Source organism: Salmo salar, chromosome 14, assembly GCF_965601325.2.
Source record: "Salmo salar chromosome 14, fSalSal1, whole genome shotgun sequence".
In the NCBI taxonomy this organism is placed as follows: Eukaryota; Metazoa; Chordata; class Actinopteri; order Salmoniformes; family Salmonidae; genus Salmo; species Salmo salar.
Window position 1 is genome coordinate 86,553,879 of NC_138304.1, and position 25,689 is coordinate 86,579,567.

Below are 25,689 nucleotides of genomic sequence, written 5' to 3' on the forward strand. Positions count from 1 at the left end.
ACACACACTGGTCGTTGCCATGTTAGGGATTTTGCCTCCCTGTTATTCAGGTATTTCCTCATGCCACAGTGACCTGTGGGAGGGCCATGCCCTCATTGCCCTGTGTTCATCAGGCAATATTTACTTAATGCAACATCCAAAGTCCTACTAAAAATACACAGCCCCTGTAGTTGAGTGGAAACATTCATGGCTATTTGCAGATATGCAGTGACACCAGGGTTCAATTCCTGAATCTACACATTTTGTCTTCCTTTAATATATCTCCCTGTTTCCCATCTATCAAATAAAGCATATAACATACTATTTAAAAATCAGTAGCCTATCTTAATATTACAGAAATTAATAAATGACTATTGATTATGAAAGTCTCAGATTTGTAATCAACTGAGCCATCAGGGAAGAAATCAAATATTACTTTTTCCAAGTCATTTTAAGTAATGTAGGGTAAGCTAATGTATAGTGCACATGTAGAGAAAGTAAGAGGGAGGTGGTAGTTGTGAGCATGTAATCATTTTCACTAAGCTCTCTGTTCACTTTTTGGACCTTATGAATAATTTCCCTCTTTCTCCTGGGACTACAGCTTTCTATAAATCATTTTCCAAGCCATGGATCGCGTTCAGGATAAAAATTGATCGATGAGGAGTGTTTTGCATCGTGAGTCAGAGAAGTGCTGAAATCCATCAGAAATATTTACATTTATATCTTAGTCCTTAACCAGACACTCTTATCCAAAGCGACTTACAATTAGTGAAATTATCTGATAATAAAAATAACTGGCATGGACAGAAAATCCTACACTGAAAAAACTATATTTTTTTTATCATAGCAGACAGATTTAATGCACAATGGATGTATCACAAATAAATATTGACACTCAGACAGCTGATGTTCAGCTTATTCCCTGTGATATGGGAATTTCCCTCACAGAGGCAAAGAAGTAGATATATATAATCATTGTTGGTTTCTGATGATTCACAGAAACAACAACAGCTTTCAGTGAGACAAAATCAGTTCAACAGTATCCACAGAGATATGTGTCTCACTGACCATCCATCTCCTGCAGTTTAATCAAAGTGACTAGGGCCAGAAAGGGGGCCCCCAATCATTTCTTAGGGCTTTTTTTGGGGCCAGGCCTCAGAGATGGAAACTTAAAGGCAAAATGTTTGGGCTAAACACTGGAGCTAAGCCTGACAATGAACATACACCATATATGGTCCATTTCAAAAAGAGCCCTATAAGCCTGTCAATGAGTCCAATTGGGTCTGTGTCCTCTCTCCTGAGAGCAGTTCCTGGGGATGACAGGTAGAGGGTGTGCTTCTGTGTTAAACACCCAGTCCTTCAGAGGCAGGAGATCGTCGTCAGAGAACAGCAGGTACAGATACCTGTAACACACCAGAGAGAGAGAGGACGGAGAGGAGGAGAGGAAAACACTATTAAAATTAGGTACAAAAGGAAGCAAACACTGACATATATTACAAACTTTACACAATAAATGTACAATAGCGTTATCTTATGGTTATTGCTAGTGTAAAGCGCAGAGAAAATATGAAGATAGAGAAGGGAGGACAGGAAAACACAATTAAGATGAGATATATAGACAGAGACAAAGTCAAAACGGACAGAGATGACAAACTCTGTAAAATAATGTTATGGTTATTGCTAATGAAAAACACAGAGAAATGACAAAGATAACACACACGATGCTTGTATCTTTTCCTTCACTCACTTGAGTGTTTCTGCCAGAAAGAAACTCTGCTGTAGGTTGTCGTGTTGAATTATATGGCCGTAGACATCAATGATACCAGAGTACCCTGTGGCAAGTCGACAGTGTCGCTCCAGAGCCTGTAAAATAAAAGTACAATCCCATCTTTAACTAACCGCAATAATCAGACCAACATTTCCATTTTACATGTAGTTGGTTTTATGGTTAAGTTATTTTAGGGTAATCACACATAGGACTACAGTATCAAAATGGGCTGATAGGTAATGTACCACAGGATCATAGGTCAATTTATTGTAATGTATTTATCATTGATATACAGTGCCTTCGGAAAGTATTCAGACCCTTTGACTTTTCCCATATTTTGTTATGTTACAGCCTTATTCTAAGATGGATAAAAAATACAATTCCCTCAACAATCTACACACAATATCCCATAATGACAAAGCAAAAACAGTTTTTTTGTTTTTTTTTGCAAATGTATTACAAATAAACAACAGAAATACCTTATTTACATAACTATTCAGACCCTTTGCCATGAGACTCGAAATTGAGCTCAGGTGCATCCTGTTTCCATTGATTATCCTTGAGATGCTTCTACAACTTCATTGGAGTCCACCTGTGGGAAATTCAATTGATTGGACATGATTTGGAAAGGCACACACCTGTCTATATAAGGTCCCACAGTTGACAGTGTATGTCAGAGCAAAAACCAAGCCATGACGTCGTAGGAATTCTCTGTAGAGTGCCGAGACAGGATTGTGTCGAGGCACAGATCTGGAGAAGGGTAGCAAAACAAGAAAAAGCCATATCTCTGTCCAGTGTCTGTGTTCTTTTGCCAATCTTAATCTTTTATTTTTATTGGCCAGTCTGAGATATGGCTTGTTCTTTGCAACTCTGCCCAGAAGGCCAGCATCCCAGAGTTGCCTCTACACTGTTGACGTTGAGACTGGTGTTTTGCGGGTACTATTTAATGAAGCTGCCAGTTGAGAACTTGTGAGGCGTCTTTCTCAAACTAGACACTCTAACGTACTTGTTCCACTTGCTCAGTTGTGCACCGGGGCCTCCCACTCCTCTTTCTATTCTGGTTAGAGCCAGTTTGCGCTGTTCTGTGAAGGCAGTAGTACACAGCGTTGTACGAGATATTCCGTTTCTTGGCCATTTCTCGCATGGAATAGCCTTCATTTCTCAGAACAAGAATAAACTGACGAGTTTCAGAAGAAAGTTCTTTGTTTCTGGCCATTCTGAGCCTGTAATCGAACCCACAAATGTTGATGCTACAGATACTCAACTTGTCTAAAGAAGGTCAGTTTTATTGTTTCTTTAATCAGGACAACAGTTTTCAGCTGTGCTAACATAATTGCAAAAGGGTTTTCTAATGATCAATTAGCCTTTTAAAATGGTATACTTGGATTAGCTAACACAACGTGCCGTTGGAACACAAGAGTGATGGATGCTGATAAAGGGCCTCTATACGCCTATGTAGATATTCCATAAAAATTCCGCCTTTTCCAGCTACAATAGTCATGTACAACAGTAACAATGTCTTCACTGTATTTCTGATCAATTTGATGTTCTTTTAAATGGACAATTTTGTTTGCTTTTCTTTCAAAAACAAGGACATTTCTAAGTGACGCCAAACTTTTGAACGGGAGTGTATGTAAAATGTAATATATATATTTTTTTTACTTTTAATAAATTAGCAAAATATTCTAAAAAAACTGTTTATTGCATTGTCATTATGGGTTAGTGTGTGTAGATTGATGAGGGGAAAAAAACAATTTCATCAATTTTAGAATGAGGCTGGAATGTAACAAAATGTGGAAAAAGTCAAGGGGTCCGAATACGTTCCGAAGGCACTGTAAATATATGGCCTCACCTCCAGAGCCTCCCAGCCCCACTCTCTGTACTTGGGGTCATGGGTCAGTCTCCACATGTACATGTAGCTCTCCACGACCTCTGGCCTCAGGATGTAATGCCTTTCGTTTACTCTGGGTGCTGAGGCCTCCGCTCCATCATCAAACCGGAACACCTCTGGGCCCAGTTTAGTGGCTGTTGGATTTTAGGTTGGATTAGAAATGACAATGCACTATGCTAAACATATTGTTTGATCTCCAGCACCTGATTAAAAAAACACTGGATATGCACTGGATATTATTGTGCATAATTATGTAATATGCTGGAGAATAGTCATATTAGAGAGAAAGCTGTATGATTACAATTGTTTCTGCCAAGGTGCTACACTCAGGGATTGAGACCGGGGTTCAATCCCTGGGCAGTATGTACCTAGAGAAGGGAGCGTTACAGCTAGATCACACCCTACTCAGGTCCTACAATCTTACAGGTTAACTTTATTCCCTGCAACTACTTTCAGATGCTCTTATAATACTTTATACTTATATAAATATACTTCTACTCTAGATGTCTACAGGCTACCCATATGCTTATCTGTAAACACAGTACCAGTCAAAAGTTTGGACACACCTACTCAAAGGGTTTTTCTTTATTTGGACTATTTTCTACATTGTAGAATAATAGAAGACATCAAAGCTATGAAATAACATATATGGAATCATGTAGTAACCAAAAAGGTGTTAAACAAATCAAAATATATTGTATATTCTTCAAAGTATCCACCCTTTGCCTTGATGTCAGCTTTGCACACCGTTGGCATTCTCTCATCCATCTTCACTTGGAATGCTTTTCCAACAGCCTTGAAGGAGTTCCCACATATGTTGAGCACTTGTTGGCTGCTTTTTCATCCAACTCATCCCAAACCATCACAATTGGGTTGAGTTCAGGTGATTGTGGAGGCCAGGTCATCTGATGCAGCACTCCATCACTCTCCTTGGTCAAATAGCCCTTACACAGCCTGGAGGTGTGTTTTGGGTCATTGTCCCATTGAAAAACAAATGATAGTTGAACTAAGCGCAAACCATATGGGATGGCGTATCGCTGAAGAATGCTGTGGTTGCCATGCTGGCTAAGTGTGCCTTGAATTCTAAATAAATCACTGAGTGTCACCAGCAAAGCACCCCCACACCATCACACCTCCTCATCCATGCTTCACGGTGGAAACCACAAATGCGGAGATCATCCGTTCACCTACTCTGCGTCTCACAAAGATACGGCGGCTGGAACCAAAAATCTCACACTTCGACTCATCAGAACAAAGGACAGATTTTCACCAGTCTAATGTCCATTGCTCGTGTTTCTTGGTCCAAGCAAGTCTCTTCTTCTTATTGGTGTCCTTTAGTTGTGGTTTCTTTGCAGAAATTTGACCATGAAGGCCTGATTCACGCAGTCTCCTCTGAACAGTTGATATTGTGATGGGTCTGTTACTTGAACTCTGTGAAGCATTTATATGGGCTTCAATCTGAGGTGCAGTTAACTCTAATGAACTTATCCTCTGCAGCAGAGGTAACTCTGGGTCTTCTTTTCCTGTGGCGGTTCTCATGCGATCCAGTTTCATCATAGCGCTTGATGGTTTTTGCGACTGCACTTGAAGAAACTTTCAAAGTTCTTGACATTTTCCGGATTGACAAAGTAATGATGGACTGTCATTTCTCTTTGCTTACTTAAACTGTTCTGGCCATAATATGGACTTGGTCTTTTACCAAATAGGGCTATCTTCTGTATACCACCCCTACCTTGTCACAACACAACTGATTGGCTGAAACGCATTAAGAAGGAAAGCAATTCCACAAATTATCTTTTAACAAGGCACACCTGTTAATTGAAATGCATTCCAGGTGACTACCTCATGAAGCTGGTTGAAAGAATGCCAAGAGTGTGCAAAACTGTCATCAAGGCAAAGGGTAGCTACTTTGAAGAATCTCAAATATAAAATATATTTGGATTTAACACTTTTTAATTACTACATGATTCCATATGTGTTATTTTATAGTTTTGATGTCTTCACTATTATTCTACAATGTAGAAAATAGGAAAATAAAGAAAAACCCTGGAATGAGTAGGTGTGTCCAAACTTTTGACTGGTACTGTATACAGTGCATTCGGAAAGTATTTAGACCCCTTGACTTTTCCACATTTTGTTACGGTACATCTATATTCTAAAATGGATTTAAAACATTTCAAATCCCCATCAATCTACACAAAATACCCCATAACGACAAAGTGAAAACAGGGTTTTAGATTTCTTTTTTCAGATAAAAAAAACAAAACAACTTTGCTGTAAGACTTGAAATTGAGCTCAGGTGCATCCTATTTATATTAATCATCCTTGAGATGTTTCTACAACTTGATTGGAGTCCACCTGTGGTAAAATCAATTGATTGGACATGATTTGGAAAGGCACAAACCTGTCTATATAAGGTCCTACAGTTGACATCGCATGTCAGAGCAAAAACGAAGGAATTATCCGTAAAGCTCCGAGACAGGATTGTGTCGAGGCACAGATCTGGGGAAGGGTACCAAAAAAATGTCTGCAGCATTGAAGGTCCCCAAGAACAGAGTGGCCTCCATCATTCTTAAATGGAAGAAGTTGGAAGAAGTTTGGAACCACCAAGCGGCACATGACAGCCTACTTGGAGTTTGCCAAAAGGCACCTAAAGGACACAGACCATGAGAAACAAGATTCTCTGGTCCGATGAAACCAAGATTGAACTCTTGGCCTGAATGCCAAGCGTCACGTCTGGAGGAAATCAGGCACCGCTCATCACCTGGCCAATACCATCCCTACGGTGAAGCATGGTGGTGGCAGCATCAAGCTGTGGGGATGTTTTTCAGCGGCAGGGACTGGGAGACTAGTCAGGACCGAGGGAAAGATGAACAGAGCAAAGTACTGAGAGATCCTTGATGAAAACCTGCTCCAGAGGGCTCAGGACATCAGACTTGGGCAAAGGTTCACCTTCCAACAGGACAACAACCCTAAGCACACAGCCAAGACAACGCTGGAGTGGCTTCGGGACAAGTCTCAATGTCCTTAAGTGGCCCAGCCAGAGCCCGGACTCGAACCTGATCTAACATCTCCGGAGAGACCTGAAAATAGCTGTGCAGTGACACTCCCCATCCAACCTGAAAGAGCTTGAGAGGATTTGCAGAGAAGTATGGGAGAAAATCCCCAAACACTGGTGTGCCAAGCTTTTAGAGTCATACCCAAGAAGACTCGAGGCTGTAATCACTGCCAAAGGTGCTTCAACAAAGTACTGAGTAAAGGGTCTGAATACTTATGTAAATGTGATACTTCAGTTTTTTTTATTTATATAAATTAGCAGAAATTTAGAAAAAACAGTTTTTTCTTTGTCATTATAGGGTATTGTATAGATTTATGAGGGGGAAAAACTATTTAATCCATTTCAGAATAAGGCTGTAACGTAACAAAATGTGGAAAAAGCCAATGGTCTGAATACTTTCCGAAGATGGCGCCGAAGAACATGGCTGACGTTTTACGTTCTCCCAACCAATTGTGCAATTTTGTTATTTTGTTTGCCTTTTGTGTAACTTATTTTTTTTTACTTATTGTGTACATAATATTGCTGCTACCGTCTCTTATGACCGAAAATAACTTCTGGACATCAGAAAAGCGATTACTCACCACGGACTGGAAGAAACTTTTTCCTTTAACGAGTCCGACGAGAAGGATATCCTGCTTTCACTCGAACAGGCCCAGATCCACGCCTTTTGCGTGAAGAAAAGACGCCGGAAAAGGGGACGCAGATCGGGGATCTTTCTGAGAAGCCGGAGGCGAGCGAGTAAACTCCCAATGCCTTCCAATCTCCTTGCTAACATGCAATCATTGGAAAATAAAATTGATGACCTACTATTAAGATTATCCTACCAAGAGGACATTAAAAACTGTAACATCTTATGTTTCACCGAGACGTAATTGAACAAAGAAACAGACAATATAGAGCTGGCGGGATTTTCCATGCACCGGCAAAACAGAGACGCTACCTCTCGTAAGACGAGGGGTGGGGGTGTGCGTCTTTTAGTCAATAACAGCTGGTGCGCGATGTCTAATATTAAAGAAGTCTCGAGGTATTGCTTGCCTGAGGAAGAGTACCTTACCACACTATCTACCAAGAGAGTTCTCATCTGTATTATTCGTAGCTGTCTATTTACCACCACAAAGCGAAGCCGCCACTAAGACAGCTCTCAACCAACTCTATCAGGCCATAAGCAAAGAAGAAAATGCTCACCCAGAAGTGGCGCTCTTAGTGGCCGGGGACTTTAATGCAGGCAAACTTAAAATCAGCTTTACCACATTTTTACCAGCATGTCACATGTGTAACCAGGGGGAAAAAATCCTGGCCCTCCTTTACTCAACACACAGAGATGCATACAAAGCTCTTCCCCTCGCTTCATTTGGCAAATCTAACCACAATTCTATCCTCCTGATTCCTGCTTACAAGCAAAAACTAAAGCAGGAAGTACCATTGACTCACTCAATACGGAAGTGGTCAGATGACGCGGATGCAACACTACATGACTGTTTTGCTAGCACCGACTGGAATATGTTCCGGGATTCATCCAATGGCATTGAGGAATACACCACCTCAGTCATCGGCTTCATCAATAAGTGCATCGATGATGTCGTCCCAACAGTGACTATCCCAACCAGAAGCCATGGATTACAGGCAACATCCGCATCGAGCTAAAGGCTAGAGCTGTCGCTTTCAAGGAAAGGGAGACTAATCTGGACGCTTATAAGAAATCCCGTTATGCCCTCAGACGAATTATCAAACAAGCAAAACGTCAATACATGATTAAGATTGAATCCTACTACACTGGCTCTGACGCTCGTCGGATGTGGCAGGGCTTGAAAACTATTACGGACTACAAAGGGAAGCCCAGACGCGAGCTGCCCAGTGACGCAAGCCTACCAGACGAGCTAAATGCCTTTTATGCTCGCTTCGAGGCAAGCAACACTGAAGCATGCACGAGAGCACTAGCTGTTCTGGATGACTGTGTGATAACGCTCTCGGTAGCCGATGTGAACAAAACCTTTAAACAGGTGAACATTCACAAAGCCGCTGGGCCAGACAGATTACCAGGACGTGTACTCAAAGCATGCGCAGACCAACTATCAAGTGTCTGCACTGACATTTTCAAACTCTCCCTGACCGAGTCTGTAATACCTACATGTTTCAAGCAGACCACCATAGTCCCTGTGCCCAAGGAAGCAAAGGTAAACTGCCTAAATGATTATCGCACCGTGGCACTCACGTCGGTAGCCATGAAGTGCTTTGAAAGGCTGGTCATGGCTCACATCAACAGCATCCTCCCAGACACCCTAGACCCACTCCAACTCGCAAACTGCCCCAACAGATCCATAGGTGACGCAATCTCAATCGCACTCCACACCGCCCTTTCTCACCTTGACAAAAGGAACACCTATGTGAGAATGCTGTTCATTGAGTACAGCTCAGCATTCACACCATAGTGCCCATGAAGCTCATCACTAAGCTAAAGACTCTGGGACTAAACACCTCCCTCTGCAACTGGATCCTGGACTTCCTAACAGGTCGCACCCAGGTGGTAAGAGTAGGCAACACCACATCTGCCACACTGATCCTTAAAACCTGTTAGGGATAGGGGGCAGTATTTTCACGTTCGGATGAAAAGCATGCCCAGAGTAAACTGCCTGCTACTCGGGCCCAGAGTCAAATATTTGCATTTTATTAGTAGATTTGGATAGAAAACACTCAGAAGTTTCTAAAACTGTTTGAATGATGTCTGTGAGTATAACAGAACTCATATGGCAGGCAAAAACCTGAGAAAAATCCAACCAGGAAGTGGGAAATCTGACGATTGTAGTTTTCTTTCTAATCCCTATCGAAACTACAGGGTCTGTGGGGTCACATTGCACTTCCTAAGGCTTCCATTGGCTGTCAACAGCCTTTAGAAACTTGTTTCATCCGTCTACTGTTACTGGGCAGAGAATAGGAACTCAGTCTATCAGTGGACTGCCTGGGACCAGTGAGTTGTGTACTGCGCTGGCACATTTGGCGCGCCGCTCCTTCTTTTTCTTCTGTAATGAATACGCTATTGTCCGGTTGGAATACGTTTTATGTTAAAAAGACCCTAAGGATTGATTGTAAACATCGTTTGACATGTTTCTAAGAATGGTAATGGAACTATTTGACTTTTTGTCTCTTGTTTTACCCTCACGCGTTATGCCTTTGGATAGTGATCTGAATGCGCGAACAAAAGGAGGTATTTGGACATAAATATGGAGTATTTCGAACCAAAATACAATTTCTTGTGGAAGTGGGAGTCCATTCCGACGAAGATCAGCAAAGGTAAGGGAAGCCAGAACTTGGCGGGTAACTGTATAGCTTGCTTTGATGGCTGAGCTCTGTACTCAGAATATTGAAAAATGTGCTTTCGCCGTAAAGCTATTTTAAAATCTGACACAGCGGTTGCATTAAGGAGAAGTGTATCTATAATTCTTTCAATAACTGTTTTAAAGTTTATCAACGTTTATGATAAGTATTTTGGTAAATTGATGTGCTCATTCAATGGAAGTTTTGGGTGGCAATACATTTTCTGAACATCACGCGCCAATGTAAAATGTTTTTTTTTTAATATAAATATGAACTTTATCTAACAAAACATACATGTATCGTCTAACATTGAGTCCTGGGAGTGTCATCTGATGAAGATTGTCAAAGGTTAGTGATTAATTTTAGCTGTATTTCTGGTTTTTGTGATGCCTCTCCTTGCTTGGAAAATGGCTGTGTGGTTTTTCTTGTGAAGATGTCCTAACATAATCTAATGTTTTGCTTTTGCCGTAAAGCCTTTTTGAAATCGGACACTGTGGTTAGATTAAGGACACTCTTATCTTTAAAATGGTGTATAATAGTTGTATGTTTGAGAAAATTGAATTATGAGATTTTTGCTGTTTTGTATTTCGCGCCCTGCTATTACATTGGCTGTTGGCTAGGGGTTCCGCTCACGGAACTCCTGTCCATAACAGGCTAATACCGGGGCCCCTTTGGGGTGTGTACTTAGTCCCCTCCTGTATTCCCTGTTCACCCACGACTGCGTGGCCGAACACGACTCCAACACCATCATTAAGTTTGCTGACGACACAACAGTGGTAGGCCTGATCACCGACAATGATGAGAAGACCAATAGGGAAGAGGTCAGAAAACTGGCAGTGTGGTGCCAGGACAACAACCTCTCCCTCAATGTGAGCAAGACAAAGGAGCTGATCGTGGACTACAGGAAAAGGTAGGCCGAACAGGCCCCCATTAACATCGACAAGGCTGTAGTGGAGCGGGTCGAGTTTCAAGTTCCTTGGTGTCCACATCACCAACGATCTATCATGGTCCAAACATACCAAGACAGTCGTAAAGAGGGCACAACAAAACCTTTTCCCCCTCAAGAGCCTGAAAAGATTTGGCATGGGCCCCCAGATCCTCAAAAGTTTCTACAGCTGCACCATCGAGAGCATCCTGATCAAAGCCTGGAATGGCAACTGCTCGGCATCTGACCATAAGGCGCTACAGAGGGTAGTGCGAATGGCCCAGTACATTACTGGGGCCAAACTTCTTGCCATCCAGGACCTATATAATAGGCGGTGTCAGAGGAAAGCCCATAAAATTGTCAGAGACTCCAGTCACCTCCGGTACCAGAGCGCTTGGACCAAAAGGCTCCTCAACAGCTTCTACCCCCAAGCCATTAGAATGTTGAACAATTCATAAAAATCACCACAGGACAATTTACACTGACCCCCCCCTCAACTAGCCTGTACCCCTGCACACTGACTCGTGCCGTTATTCTTATTGTGTTTCTTTTTATTATTACTATTTATTTTAGTCTACTTGGTAAATATTTCTTCTTCTTCTTGAACTGCGCTGTTGGTTAAGAGCTTGTAAGTTAGCATTTCACGGTAAATTCTACACTTGTTGTATTCGGCGCATGTGGCAAATAAAGTTTGATTTGATTTGAATGCACTGTACATTGATTTTTATGTGGACCTATGAATATATAACTCATTATAGCCTCAATGTCCACCCTGTGAGTTATGCATCTTGATAAACACACTTTAAAAGGAAATCAGATCTGTATCAGAAACTGAAGCTTGGCTTCCATTAGGTATTAAGACACATTCTCAAACTAACACTTTGTTTCAACTGCACTGCCAGTAAGTTGGTAGGTATTGGAGGATCTCCCTTTCACATTCTAACTGATGCCCGTCACTTTGGCAAGAAGCATGTTTGCAGGACTGTTCCTCTTTATAGCCAGTCTGTCGAATGTAGTTGCAGTGATTTGCAATGAGAAGAAAGTTTGTGCCTTAAGAGGGTTCGTCAGTGAACATGAACTACAATTTCCCTGATGCTGACTTTTTGCGGACAGGTGACTTAGTCAGGTTTAACTATGGCAACAATAAGAAATGGAAGGACAAGACCATTCCCGAAGACTTCACAGATGACGAAAGGGTATTACAGACGTTTTGAGTGGCTTCATGACATTTGGGGCTACATCTGGTACAAGAATGGGCAACATTTACCAAACCCTGAACATCAACCTGTACCAAGACCCAGTCCGCAGTGAGGAAGCAGGCAGTTACTCCTGTGCTGTAAAAGGATGTGAGGATCTTCACTCTCCTGCATGTCTCCTTGGTAACTGCTGGGATACCATTAGTCCAAGTCCAAGGTCATGTTTCTACAGGCAGTCAGAAAAGGGCGTTCAGGCAGCTACTTCTCTATTGTAAGAGGCCTTGAGAATCTCCCATTGGAGGTACACTTATTGTGAAATATGGCCCCAAGAACACTTCAGTGTCAGTCAGTGGTGAAATAGAGGAGGGCAGTCCGTGACTCTGAGCTGCAGCAGTGATGCCAACCCACCAGTGACGTCTTAAACGTGGTACATGAGCAATGGGACTGAAGTGAGAGTCGACCACACAGGAGAAGGAAGAGAACAGTACATAAGTGTCAGTCTGGGAGACATGATCCAGTACTACTGTATGGCTGAGAACAAGATAGGAGCTCAGAACTCTACCCTCTTGGACCTTAACATAGGTGTGTCTTCGCAGTGTCTGTTTTGCTTTCTGTACTGGCTTCGGTGGGCGTTGCCCTGGCTGCTAAAGCTTCAGGTCTCATCTACTGTACACTGAAGAGGAGAAGCAGGAAGTGATGTCAGAGAAGGAAGTGATAGAATAGGACGTGATGTCAGAGGAGAAAGTGCTGTCAGATGTGAGTGTGAGGACCAGAGCCTATATTTATGAAACCCTTGACAACATCTTCGCAGACCCTGATGAGTATGATGACATACAGGGTGACAACTACACAGGCCTTCAGAGAAATCAGGGTGACAACTACACAGGCCTTCAGAGAAATCAGGGTGACAACTACACAGGCCTTCAGAGAAATCAGGGTGACAACTACACAGGCCTTCAGAGAGATCAGGGTGACAACTACACAGGCCTTCAGAGAGATCAGGGTGACACCTTTTCACATACAATGGCAATATGAATGTCCCTCAAACATTTTCTCAAATCTCTAACTTTGTACATAAGTTCCCATATTACTTAATTGTGTCATGTAAATATCTAAGGCAATGAAATTGAATAAAATGTGTAATGCTAGTTAATGTTATGTAAGAGATGTGACATTGTTATTGTTTTGTTATTGATCATGCTATTTAGGAAAGCTTGTTAAGTATTAACTAATGGTAATTCATCATTAGTCCATCCTTTTAGTGGATTTTTACTGTTAACACCTTTACAGGTGACTAACTATTAAACCTGTCAAGCAATAACTAATGATGTAATGCCATATCTGGTTGGGGGTGGGGCTTTGTTGGAGCATAGGATTGAGAGTGGTAGAGGATTCGTTGTTTGTTTTCGCCCTTCGCCTGTAAAATACTGAAAAGCCAAATAAAAACACCTTGATTAAAAAAGCATTAACTAATGGCGATTCATTTTGAATCCATCCTCTTTATGGGGCCCTAGAGTAAAAATGGTTCAGACTTTAATTAATGAATTGTGAATATGCCATGACAGCATGTCAATTACACACCCTGTAAGGCATCTGATTGGGCTTTGAGTATCTATCTATCTGTCACGCCCTGACCAGGTGAACTCGGGTATTTTGGGTCAGGGTGTGTCATGTTGGGTATTTTTCCTTGGTTGGTTTTCTATGTTTGCGTTAGAGCCTTGTGTTAGCTCTATGGGGTTTATTTCTATGTTGGGTTCTGTCGATTCCCAATCAGAGACAGCTGTCGCTAGTTGTCTCTGATTGGGATCACATTTAAGTTCCTTTTTTCCCCACGCTGTTTGTGGGGTGATGTCTCTTGGTTTGAGCAGTTAACGTATCGGCATTTTCTTGATTTTGTGTACGTGTTTATTTCAAGTGTAAAGAATAAACATGTGTTCGCTCCCAGCTGCGTTTTGGTCCGCTTCCTCGTCACCCGACGACGATCGTTACACTATCTATCTATCTATCTATCTATCTATCTATACACACACATACTCAAAACCCAGTTCAAAGCCCAATCAGATATATATATATATATATATATATGTGTGTGTGTTCCTACGTGTACGTCTGTAGGACTCGTGGCAGGTATGGGTGATGTTAGCAGCCAGGTCCAGTTGGTGCTGCCTGGTCTCTGGACTGCCGTGTTCAGCCCCGATCCCGATCATCCCTCCAGAGAAGCAGGCCAGGTGACTCATCCTGTGGTCCAGGATACCCCCTCTCCACTCAGCCACGTAGATCAGCCCCCCAGGAGACCTCTGGACTAGGTTATTCTCTATGGCCTAAAGCAGGGTACAGTAGATGGGTATCATTAGTAAACAACATGTGAAGAGTTTCATTCCAAAACGCGATATGTCCATTTTCAGAAATGTTGGTAAATTGATATTAATAAAAAAAAATATATATATATTTTTCATCAAATGTCTTTGCCTCTTTTCGCAATCTCTCTTTCCCTTTTCGTGCTCTGTTCTATGGTTCTGTTCTTGTTCTCACGCTTCACCTATTGCTATTCTGCTGTTATAGCATAATGTGGTTATAGCATGCAACCATAGACTGTATGTGTACCTCCAGTGCAGCATAGTACATTCTTTTAGCAACTTCATCTGTCCTGTCTGACATCAGGTAGGATTTTATTAGATACTCGTAGAAGCTGTCACCAAGGGCCCCAATGGAGACATAATCTGAAAAAGATAAGCAATAACGCATGATCTGCCATGCCATATAACACAAGTGGCTGTTTTCAGACAGGACAATAACATCAAAGAACAATGTAATCCCTCTTAGTTTAATGAAGGACTGCAATTACTCAATAGTCAGATGGTGACTTACGCTGTTCCCAATTCCCACTGACTGGGTTGAGAGCGTTTGGGTAGAGGCCACGTGGCTTGTCCAGTTGGTTCAGGTGTTTCCTAATATTCATAACCTGAGGGTGTAGAGAAGTAAGAGAGCGAGAGAGACAAAAAACAAGTTCATTTATTTAACAGTTGAGCTCAATATGGGTTATTCTTTCTAAGCACGTGTTATTTTCACATTACATCTGATTTTAAAGACTTGAAAACAAAAGCATTATATGTGAAGCTTGTGGAGTTACAGCACTCACCTTCTCGGTATAAATGGGATCATTGGTGAGTTCTGACAGATGAACAAACTCCAGATGCAGGGTTCCAAACTCTGCTAGAACACTGCTCCTCCCTAAATCCCCTCCGGACGACCTCCTGGAATCACTAACACAGGAACAGACATGAGAGAGAAATGCTAGCCTGATGACTCACACTAAATTCTTCCGCTGCTTTGTCGTTTGCTACATACTTTAGTCTGAGACAGCCATCATTGAAGTCATTTGTGGTGACGAGGAGCGATTGGATCGCCTCTAACCAATCAGAATATCAAAACCAATTACGATTATTCAAACCGCCCCCGTGTGTTCTGGCTCTAGCCCAACCCATTCTGTTTCTGGACCAATCAGACCCCGAACTTGTTCACATTCGGTGAAGGGTCGGGGAGGTACTCAGATCCAGAACCATTCCGGAAAAGTCCGTGGGCGCGGCGTAGCGTTTGGCCGGTGCAAGGAGTCTGGGTAGCCAGGCAAGAGAAATGTAACATTTGAAACCTGCCTGCTGTACTGTAGAAGTTGTACCAGCAATAACACATACATTATGCATTGGGCACATTCAGAATTTTATGAACACAATGATCCTCCCAATTTGCAAATTCTACATTTGTTCAAATGTGAGGGTTAAGTTGCTAATACTGTTCGGTTAGCTGAATTACACCATGACATCCCAGGGTCTCTGTATTTTTAAAATTAAATATAGGCCTAATAATAAAGAGGTCATTTAAACGGTAAAAATGAATTTCCTTTTAATGTGGCATGAACACAACCTGTCATGATATTTTAATCTGATTGTCAAACAAATCACTTCAAAAAGGTAGGCATGTTCGTCCACTCCAAAATAATTACAGCATTCAAACTGCATGGCATTTGATGAATGGAAATAGACATCTGTTACAAAACACCAAAAAGTGTGTCTAATGTCATTCAGTGATGGCCATTGATTAGGCCTACATTAATTGATGCGTCTTGCTGACAAATTTATATTTTTTTGTAGTTGGGACACCTGAAATGGGGCTGAAACTGTCCTGGGAAAAACAGGATGGTCACCTTAACACACACTGTCAACTTTTACTAGACTAGGCTACAATGTGTATTACCATGAACCTCAAATATATGTAGGCCTACTGGTAGCCAGTGATGTAGCGGTAAAAAATAAAATTGGTGGGTAAACTCTGATTGCTGGTCGCGGTAAAAAAAAAAAGTAACTCTCCCTAAACTTTCAATGCATTATTATTATTTTTTTTTTTAAAGGTGGGTAAACGGCATTTACTCTCCACTAGGAGGCCTACACCAATGCAGATAGCCTACCCTCTCAGCCAAGGCAATTTTAAAGACATCAACACACGCAGAATAGCCTACATTCATAATAATAAGTTACTTGAATCTAAACATGTTTTACACCATAGTTCATGAGTTGTCCATAATTCATGAGTTAATGCTTGGGAGACTTCAAAGATTATGTGACATAAAACACTACCTTTCTTTCCTTACATTAATGACATTTATAACAGTGTTATTTATCATTGTTAAGCATTTAACAATTGAATTAGAACATTGAACCTAAAACCTGTACGAATCATTGATCTTGGAGATCTCTGAAAATGCACTGTAAGTGTAACTACGCCTACGTAACATTTCATGATGTTTCGCTGTGAAAACAGTTCTCATGAGCACACAAATCCAAAATAATGTAAGCCTATGTGATATTGTTGACCATCATCATCATCTAATCGAGGAATGAAAACAAATATTGATAGAATATAATGAAGCTAAATAAAATGGTCTGTTACTTCTGATGCAGAGATCACCAGTACCCTCGCGCATCTGAAAAACAAAACAACGAGAGCTCCAAACAGCTGACCGACAAACGCAAACAATGATAAATCAACGGATAAATCAAATGCATTGGAATAAAGGCTATTTTTAAGAAAGTCGCATGGCAAACAAATGCCGAAAATGAGGAAGTACAAAGGAACATCTACACATAAAGGAGGTCAGCTGAGGCCGAAATTCAGCACTACTGGATGGACAGCACCGCCACATAGAAATACATTTTTTAAACCATGACAGATCGGTGGGGGGTATTCGTTTCATTGGTAAATATGAAAATAAAATATTCCAATGTAAAACATATTTACCACTGCATTCTAAACAAATAGGAAACGTGTTAAATTGACATTATTTCAAGACCCTCCCCAAAGTTGGACTTTTGTTGCATTTAGGGGAGTTAACGTCTCATTCAGGGGAGCTGAGCCCCCGACTCCCCCGTAATTCGCACCATGGTTAGCTGAATAACTTACATTCAACTCAAATTGGCTATGTAATATTTATGTAGTAATGTATCATTTCCTCTGCTCTTCTGCAAAGGTGCTGGCTGTCATGCTCTCTAATGCACATGGCGGAAATATCAGTGTGTTGCCCTAAAATGAGTAATTTCACAGGCTTATTATTTCACAGTGTTATTGGAGATAGCTGTAGTCAGACAGATGGATATGCGGTAAGCTCTAACCAGCTTTGATCACACAGAATAATCATTCCTAACTGTGACAAGCCTTGATTGGCTAGGCGGATAAGTACTTGATGTGACAGAAAAGCATTGATTGGATAAAATTACCATTATAGGCTGAGACAATCTATAGTTGTGTCTTGGATATCCTTCTTTTTGTCCAGTTGTCAGCAGACAGCACGGTTCATGTCTGAAATATTATTTTGTCTTTCTGATAAAAGAACCTGGAGAATAATCCTGATGACAAGAGTCTATTCTGCTATAGATTATGAGCAGATCCTGACCTGTTAGTCTTTCTCTTCTACCCAGACCTGTTCCTCATTCACTTCCATAATATTCTATATTTAGATATGGAGGAGGGGGATGTTGATCTTCCCCCACTCTGAGCCTCTGTCATTCCCAGACACCTGACACATCGATCCCAGATAAGCCATTGATTGACAGCTGGGGAGAGGGAAGCTGACAGGCTGCCAGGAGCACCAGCTTAGTTTACCCTCCCTCTAATGGCCATGGCAGATTGCTTCACACTTCTCATTCACTTCACACTTACTTTCCCTAGGGACTAGGAAGGAGAGCTGGGCCTTCAGGCAAAACTGAATATAATGACTCTCACTTCTGCAGTGAAAATGCATTTTGAGTAAAAATGAACAGGATGGATTCCCTCTCTCTCTCCAAATGTCTTTTCCACTGTGGTTTTAATAGTATTACCGGGATTAGATAAATCCAGAGTTCATCAAGTGTAACGCATGATGACACGCTGCAACTAATTAGATCACGATATATAGTCCTGCAATCTATTTACAGTCCAAGAATTACGCTACCTACAACAGCATAGCTACAATGTGTCAGTTTACGTACATTGTTTCAGTGAAGACTACCCTGCTCCAGCAGAAGAGGTATTAAACACCCAACTAGGAAATGCTACCCACCCGGCCAGGATGACAACTCCATGTGGTATGCCTGTGGGAGTGTTGAAGGCAGGTAACAGATTTCTCCCCAGCTCCACCACTTTCCTTTTAAACACCTGGAGAGACAAGATAGCTGTTCAGTTCAGTCCAGTTAAATCAGTCCAGTTAAGTCAGTTCAGTTAAGTCAGTTCAGTTAAGTCAGTTCAGTTCGGTGGAGACAGCTCAGTTGAGACAGCTCAGTTGAGACAGCTCAGTTGAGACAGCTCAGTTGAGACAGCTCAGTTGAGACAGCTCAGTTCATCTAAAGTAGTAGATGTGTGACTTTATGGGACAGCTCAGGGCTTCGTGCCCTCTTCTATCCCTCTCCTCAGTGTCTGTCTGGTGGCGGGTGGGGTTTGGCAAGGGACAAGGAAAGGGGAGGAGTGTTGTAGTCTTCGTTGTAGTTCACCTTTTGTAGACTGCATCTAGTTCAAGCACTTCTATGCTGAAATCACATTGTCAGTGTATCACTTTTCAGGGAGTGTTAATAACAGCTGTGGCAAAGTTGGTGTCCCATTTATTGTTTCCTGTCCTGCATGTCCCCAAAGGAAATGTGCCTAATGACTCTCCTTGTATCCAGTAGGGCTGTGACAATACCAGTATTACACTATTTTTTCCATAGCAAAAATAAAAACACAAAGAAGACCAAAGTCTTTGGTCCTTTAAAACCTGCTTTATGTAAAATGTTGTGTTCTATAGCTTAGAAAATAAATACAAGTGACTCTGGATGACAACATAATGATGTTTGTTTTTAACATTAAATCCCTCTTCGTGTTTTGTTTCCATACCACAATACTAACAAATATCTCAATACTGGTATCATCCCAGCCCTAGTATCCAGGTGGACCACATAAGTATTATCTAATGATACACAACCTGTATAAATCCACAGGCACAGCTTGACAAACTTACAAAGTATGACATGCAGCTAAAAGAAAGAATTTCACCAAAGTAAAGCCAAAGTTGGAGTCAAAGAAGAGCTTGGGACACATTGTGCCTGTAGCAGTGTTCTGTCTATCTGAAATGCTGCATTCGTTTAAAACCAATTACTGCCTCTGTTTGTGAACAAAGCAGCCAGCAACCACAAACAAGCAGTCTTGGTTAACCCTCAATATAAAAGTCTGAGAAAACACTCTGCAGGATATAATGAAACTGGTACTGTGATGAGTATGTTATGTTTTCTTTCATTTCTGAAACGACTGTATCAAGATAATAATCCAGCTTTCTCTTTACAATTATTTAAGGCTTGAACAAGTGTCCTTGAAATTGCACAGCCTGTAATCACATCAAGAACTGAGAGCACAACCTTGTGAAGAAATGTGCTCTGGCAGAGGAAGGTAATACTGGTAGTCATGTTGCCATGGTAATCTGAAAATATACTGTAATCTCACCCAGTGTAATTGATCACCATACAAGGAGAAAAACAGGCTGTTGGGAGCTGTCCATGGTGCCGAATGTCCTCCCAACTCTCATACCTGGAGCTGTATGTGTTAAATGTCTCAGAGCAGGAGTGCTGATCTAGGATCTGGTTCCTCCCGTCCATGTTATCGTAATCATTGTGATCTAAAAGGCTAAACTGATCCTAAATCAGCACTCCTACTCTGAGACACTTGATACATACAGCCCCAGATTTTAAGACTGTTTAATTAGACAAGGCACAACTGAGCCCTAAAACGGTATTCTTAATTACTGTAACAGTTGTCGTCGGATAAAGTGGACCAAAACGCAGCAGGAATATGTGCACTCATCTTCTTTTATTTGGTGAAGAAGGAGAACCAAAATAAACACGTACACAAAGGAAACACAACGACTATATACAGGCTGGTAAGGCGCAAGGCTATACACAGAACAATCTCCCACAAACTACAAAACAAAACACATACCTATATATAGGACTCTCAGAGGCAACTAGAAAACACCTGCCTCCAATTGAGAGTCCAACACCAATAAACAAAACATAGAAATACAAAAGACTAGACAGAACATAGAAATACACTAACATAGAACAGTGCCCAAAAACCCGGAACTAACAAATCAAACCCCCTTTAAATACAACACACACAACCCAAACCACATAAAACAAATACCCTCTGCCACGTCCTGACCAACCTACAAATACAAATAACCCCTATACTGGTCAGGACGTGACAATTACTTCATAGTCTGGTCCTTGATCCTGTTCCCAGCTGTGATAACTGACCATCCCCACAATGGATCAACTGCAATGGAATCATTCTACGACAGAGCCTGCTTAGTTCCGAAAAAGAATGCCTTGATTGTGGATAAATTCCAGAACTCAATCAACCTACATCATTTCAGTGTGTGTGGTATTAATGGAATTCTCTAATCTGTCCGTGATCGATGAATTATAGGATATATAAGTTTTGACAACTGCACACAACAACCAAGGATGTGATGGTGGTTCTCTTTGATTCTAGGTCATTCATTTGAACGGCCGCATTATCAGGCAAGAGGATGTAGAGCTGTTTTCCGGAAGACAGATATCTTTAGGCCTCATATAACGGTGGGAGACATTATACCTGAGTAATACCGCTGTTAAGCAATGTAGAAATGTGAGGAATAAACTATGATGGATCTCACCTCCTCTCCTGTTAGGTAGTAGGCAGACAGCAGGCCACCCACGTAGCGGATATTCACTTCAAACAGAGAGGCCTCTCCACCCTGTGTGGAGAGAGAGAGAGAGAGAGAGAGAGAGAGAGAGAGAGAGAGAGAGGAGAGAGAGAGAGAGAGAGAGAGAGAGAGAGAGAGAGAGAGAGAGAGAGAGAGAGAGAGAGAGAGAGAGAGAGAGAGAGAGCGAGATTGCTTTTCATTACAGACGAGGGATACTTTCTATTGTGTCTGACGAGCTGTCGGAGGTTTGGCTCCAGGGTTATTTAAGGATGTTTTTCATTTTTTTTCACAGCGGGCATAATCTCCCTGCCTGAACCATGATTGATATGCAGGTCCACCATTCTCAGAGTGACGTCCCTATCCAACTCTAACCTGTCTGCACGCTGTTCTGGATTAGATTTAAAGTGGCCTATGTATAGCCCCACTGACAGCATGAATTATTTGTAATAAGGGAAAAATGACCCACTTACTACATTGAGGTTCAGATTGTTCTCCACCCACTCCTTGGCCTCCTGGTACTCTTCACCAAGCCCCATAATGTAGAGGGTATCCAGAGAGTCCACGATAGAGGCACCTCTTAACCCACCTGTGACACCAACACACCAACACACAATGGACTGTACTGCAGACTAGAAACATTAACTGCTATGGACTGCACTGCAGAGCCATTAACTGCAGACATTAGTTTATAAACTTCCATGTAGATAGAGTATGTTCAGAAGCAGGGTACTGGTATGCCATATAGTACGTCCAGGGAGCCATTTACTCACCAAATGTCCTGCCATCATTGCCATTCCTGGAGAGTGGTCGCAGCTCATTCTCCCCCCATGCGTAGCGCTTATAGTTGTCCCAAGCAAACTTCATCATCTGAAATAAAAATACATGTGGTAGAATCTCAGTGAAATAAGTATACTAGTTTTAGTGATAGACAAACAGATGAAAACCTTTAATTAGTTTTAATATCAAAATTGAACAGCTCATTGCAGTCGTTTCATAATCTCCATGAAATGATATCATTGCAATAGGATGAGGTCATTCAAGCATCACATTTCTGTGATCCAAGGGCTCCCTCTGGAACCACCAGTAACATTAGTAACAACCAACATCCATTCATCTCCTCAGCCTACTTATTCACATGGCTTAGGCTAATGCATATAATGGCTTACACGTTATATTATCGTAATATGCATCTAATTTTGCCAAATTAACTTCTCTCACCATGGGGTCTGTTTATATCTCAAGAGCTAATAACCTACTCCATTAAACAACTCCTCTGCCTGCAGTCCTTGTCAACAATCTACCAACAGTGAGTCGCAATAAGCAGTAACTGTATATCAGTTTGTTTCTTATTACCTCTTGGCATAGATTAGCAGTTATCTTGAGGTAACTGTCGGTAACTGTGTTAGGGAAAGAAAAAGAGAACAAAAAAAAGAAAAAGGCTGTAGTTCTGTTGCACTGGCTCTGGCTTTTGTGGTGATAGGACAGAGCCAGTGCAATGTGTGAGACAGGTGGAGAGAACAGGGAGAGATGAACTTTGGAGATTATGTGTTGCTTTATTCATCAAAACAGCAGTACCAGTGAGGAAGACAGGTAGGCCTATTCATGGTCTTTCACCAGGAAAAGCCTTGGGGTTGACCATTGTAATCAAGATGACCTATTCTGGATGGGATCTTTGGCACCTCTGAATCATCTGCCTTCAATAAAGTATCAGATGGCCCTATTTCCCCTCCAGAGGTTTTGAAATGACACGGAGCGTCCATTGATCAGAACTTTAGGAAGAAAGAAAGATCTTGTATAAAAATTGAAGGGGTTTTAGTTTGACATTCAAGCTTGCTTGGCTTTGTTGCAGCCGTGTCAATGTCATTTTATACTTCCGCACAATGAATATCCAAATGAGGCCAAAGATAAGTCACATTCTCCTTGCCAAGAAATGAACAAGAACCCAAGTTAGACCAATCTCTGGCAGTACAATTCTTAACTGATATGATACTGTAATAGCTTTCTGAAGTTTTGAGCCTCTATTTCTATGAAAGAAAGCTTCTGTTTGACTGTAAGTAGCCCAGTTATGAAAAACAGATCAAAAGAATAAAAGCTTCTGTTTCATTCTGGAGAATCGTGGCTGAATAGCAACATAGATCACTCACAGTCTACAGCTGCTCTACAGTCATGGGCTTTGCAAATAGCTTGCCTGGTAAATAATATATCTCTATTCTCTGTTTGAATGAAAGAAGCTACTGTACGTTGTGTGTGGGAATATTCACCCCCCTAGTTGCTGTGTGTGTGTGTGTGTGTGTGTGTGTGTGTGTGTGTGTGGCTTTGGAGACGTTTGTAATAAGTAGTGTCAGGTAAAGGTGAATAGCGGATATGACTGTTGGGAGTCAGGAGAATCATCATGTTCGACAGTCAGGAGCCTGTGCCCCAGAACAATGAGGTGCACTGTGCGTCCTAAATCGCACCCTATCCCCTATATAGTGCACTACTACTCATAGGGCTCTGGTCAAAAGTAGTGAACTATGTAGGGAACAGGTTACCATTTGGGACAGAAACCCAGTGTCTGGACGACTGGAGCAGCCCTGCCAATCAAACAGCATTACCTCAAGAGATCTGTACAGTAGGCTTTATGACCCCTGCACCCCACCTCTGCCAACCCACACACTTACCATGCAGCTCCATTATTGACCTGGAGATATGCAGCCTGCTGATGAATTTGTCTGGCTTTTAAAAAGATGCCAACTGCATTCCCTCATGGGCAACAGTGAGGAGAAACCTTATCTTTCAGTCTGGGGCTGTGCCTGAATCCAGGCTATTTAGTATAAAATTCACAATAAATCCTAATTAATTTAAAAGTGTTAATCATTGAGTAGACCTACAGCCTCAAGCATGTTGTTGCCATTAACAGTTATTTGCTCAAGGACATTGATTGCTCAAGCTATTATTGTCCTCCTGCCTTCTCCACATAAACCTGTCTGTAGCAACGCGTTATCCTATCCTATTATGATACCATATGGCAATGCATAGGCCTATCACCACCACTTACCTCTTTGACTTTCTCCCGACGCTGCAGAGATTCAGGATCACTAGGTTTCCCATAATTTGCCCCATATGGCGGTTTCAGCATACAATTCCTCAACTTCACTCTCACAGGTGAGCGCGCGCGACTTGATACCACCACGCCCCTTGTATGCACCTTGTTGTCTGCAGCGTCACCTTCAGACGTATGTTCCATTGAAACTGTTCCTTGACTACTTTCCTTGTTATTATTTGTCTGTTTTCCATTTGAAGATGAGAGTTGTGATTGTATACGTAGCACTCCAATATCGAACTGAGCGGCTCCAATGGGTGAGCTGGGCTGTGCACTTTGTCCATTCATAGAGTCGGTGATAACCGCCGAGTTGTCCGAATTATGTTGAAAAATACGTTTCAAACGAGATGTTTCAGGCAAAAAGAACAAAGCTCCAAATCCCAGACTTCCGAGAAACAGTAAGAATAGAAATGTCTGCGGTAAACGATGCCCCACGAATGAAGTTTTACCTGCGAGCGTTTTGAAAATCATCTCGTCTCAGTTTGCCAATACAACAGCTACATTGTTGATAAAGTCAATTGTTGTGTCCTTACATTTTCCCTCGTGGCCGTTACAACATAAAGAAAATAATTGAACTTATTTAGTTTGAGTAGAATTCCAACGTTAAATCTTCCCAGAGTATGGCGATATCCACTCGTCTGTCATAGCGATTTTATGAACGCACGAGCATTCTTAATCAGGTCTCGTTCACTCAAGCATGTTCAGAATTCTGATACTGTACAGTACCTGTGTGAAGCTAGCCACAATAAGGATGGGCCACAATACTGGAATTTGCGGTTCGGCTTCAAAATGAAAGTCCCCAATTGAAACTGATGAACGGATACGAATAGTGTAATAATTTTACATTTTAGTTAGCAGACGCTCTTATCCAGAGCGACTTAAAGTTAGTGCATTCATCTTAGGATAACTAGGTGGGACAAGCACATATCACGGGCATAGTAAGTAAACTTGTCAATAAAGTAGCTATCAGCAAAGTCTGAGCTAGATGGGGGGGGGGGGGGATTTAAGATACTCTAAAGAGGTAGGGTTTCACGTGCTTTGAGAAGATGGGCAGGGACTCTCAAGCACCAAGGTCTTGTAGTGGAAGCAAGCTTCGACTGGAAGCCAGTGGAGTGTGCAGGGGAGCGGGCTGACATTGGAGAACTTGGGAAGGTTGAAGACCAGGGTGGCTGCAGCGTTCTGGATAAGTTGCAGGGATTTGATGGCACAAGCAGGGAGCCCAGCTGGGCTCCATATTAGG

General features: G+C 41.8%; 1 protein-coding gene across 1 annotated transcript; it reads right to left on the bottom strand.

Moving 5' to 3' along the window:
• LOC106570376 (mannosyl-oligosaccharide 1,2-alpha-mannosidase IA) lies at positions 1-25,193 on the bottom strand. Its single transcript, XM_014142627.3, has 12 exons — positions 24,405-25,193; positions 22,138-22,234; positions 21,838-21,953; positions 21,338-21,418; positions 18,719-18,813; positions 15,269-15,392; positions 14,998-15,091; positions 14,734-14,849; positions 14,231-14,450; positions 3,600-3,772; positions 1,727-1,842; positions 1-1,382 (listed from the first exon to the last, which is right to left on the bottom strand). The coding sequence occupies exons 1-12, from the start codon at positions 24,918-24,920 to the stop codon at positions 1,244-1,246; spliced, it is 1,887 nt and encodes a 628-aa protein (XP_013998102.3). The 5' UTR covers positions 24,921-25,193; the 3' UTR covers positions 1-1,243.
• Positions 25,194-25,689: the final 496 nt, after the last annotated feature.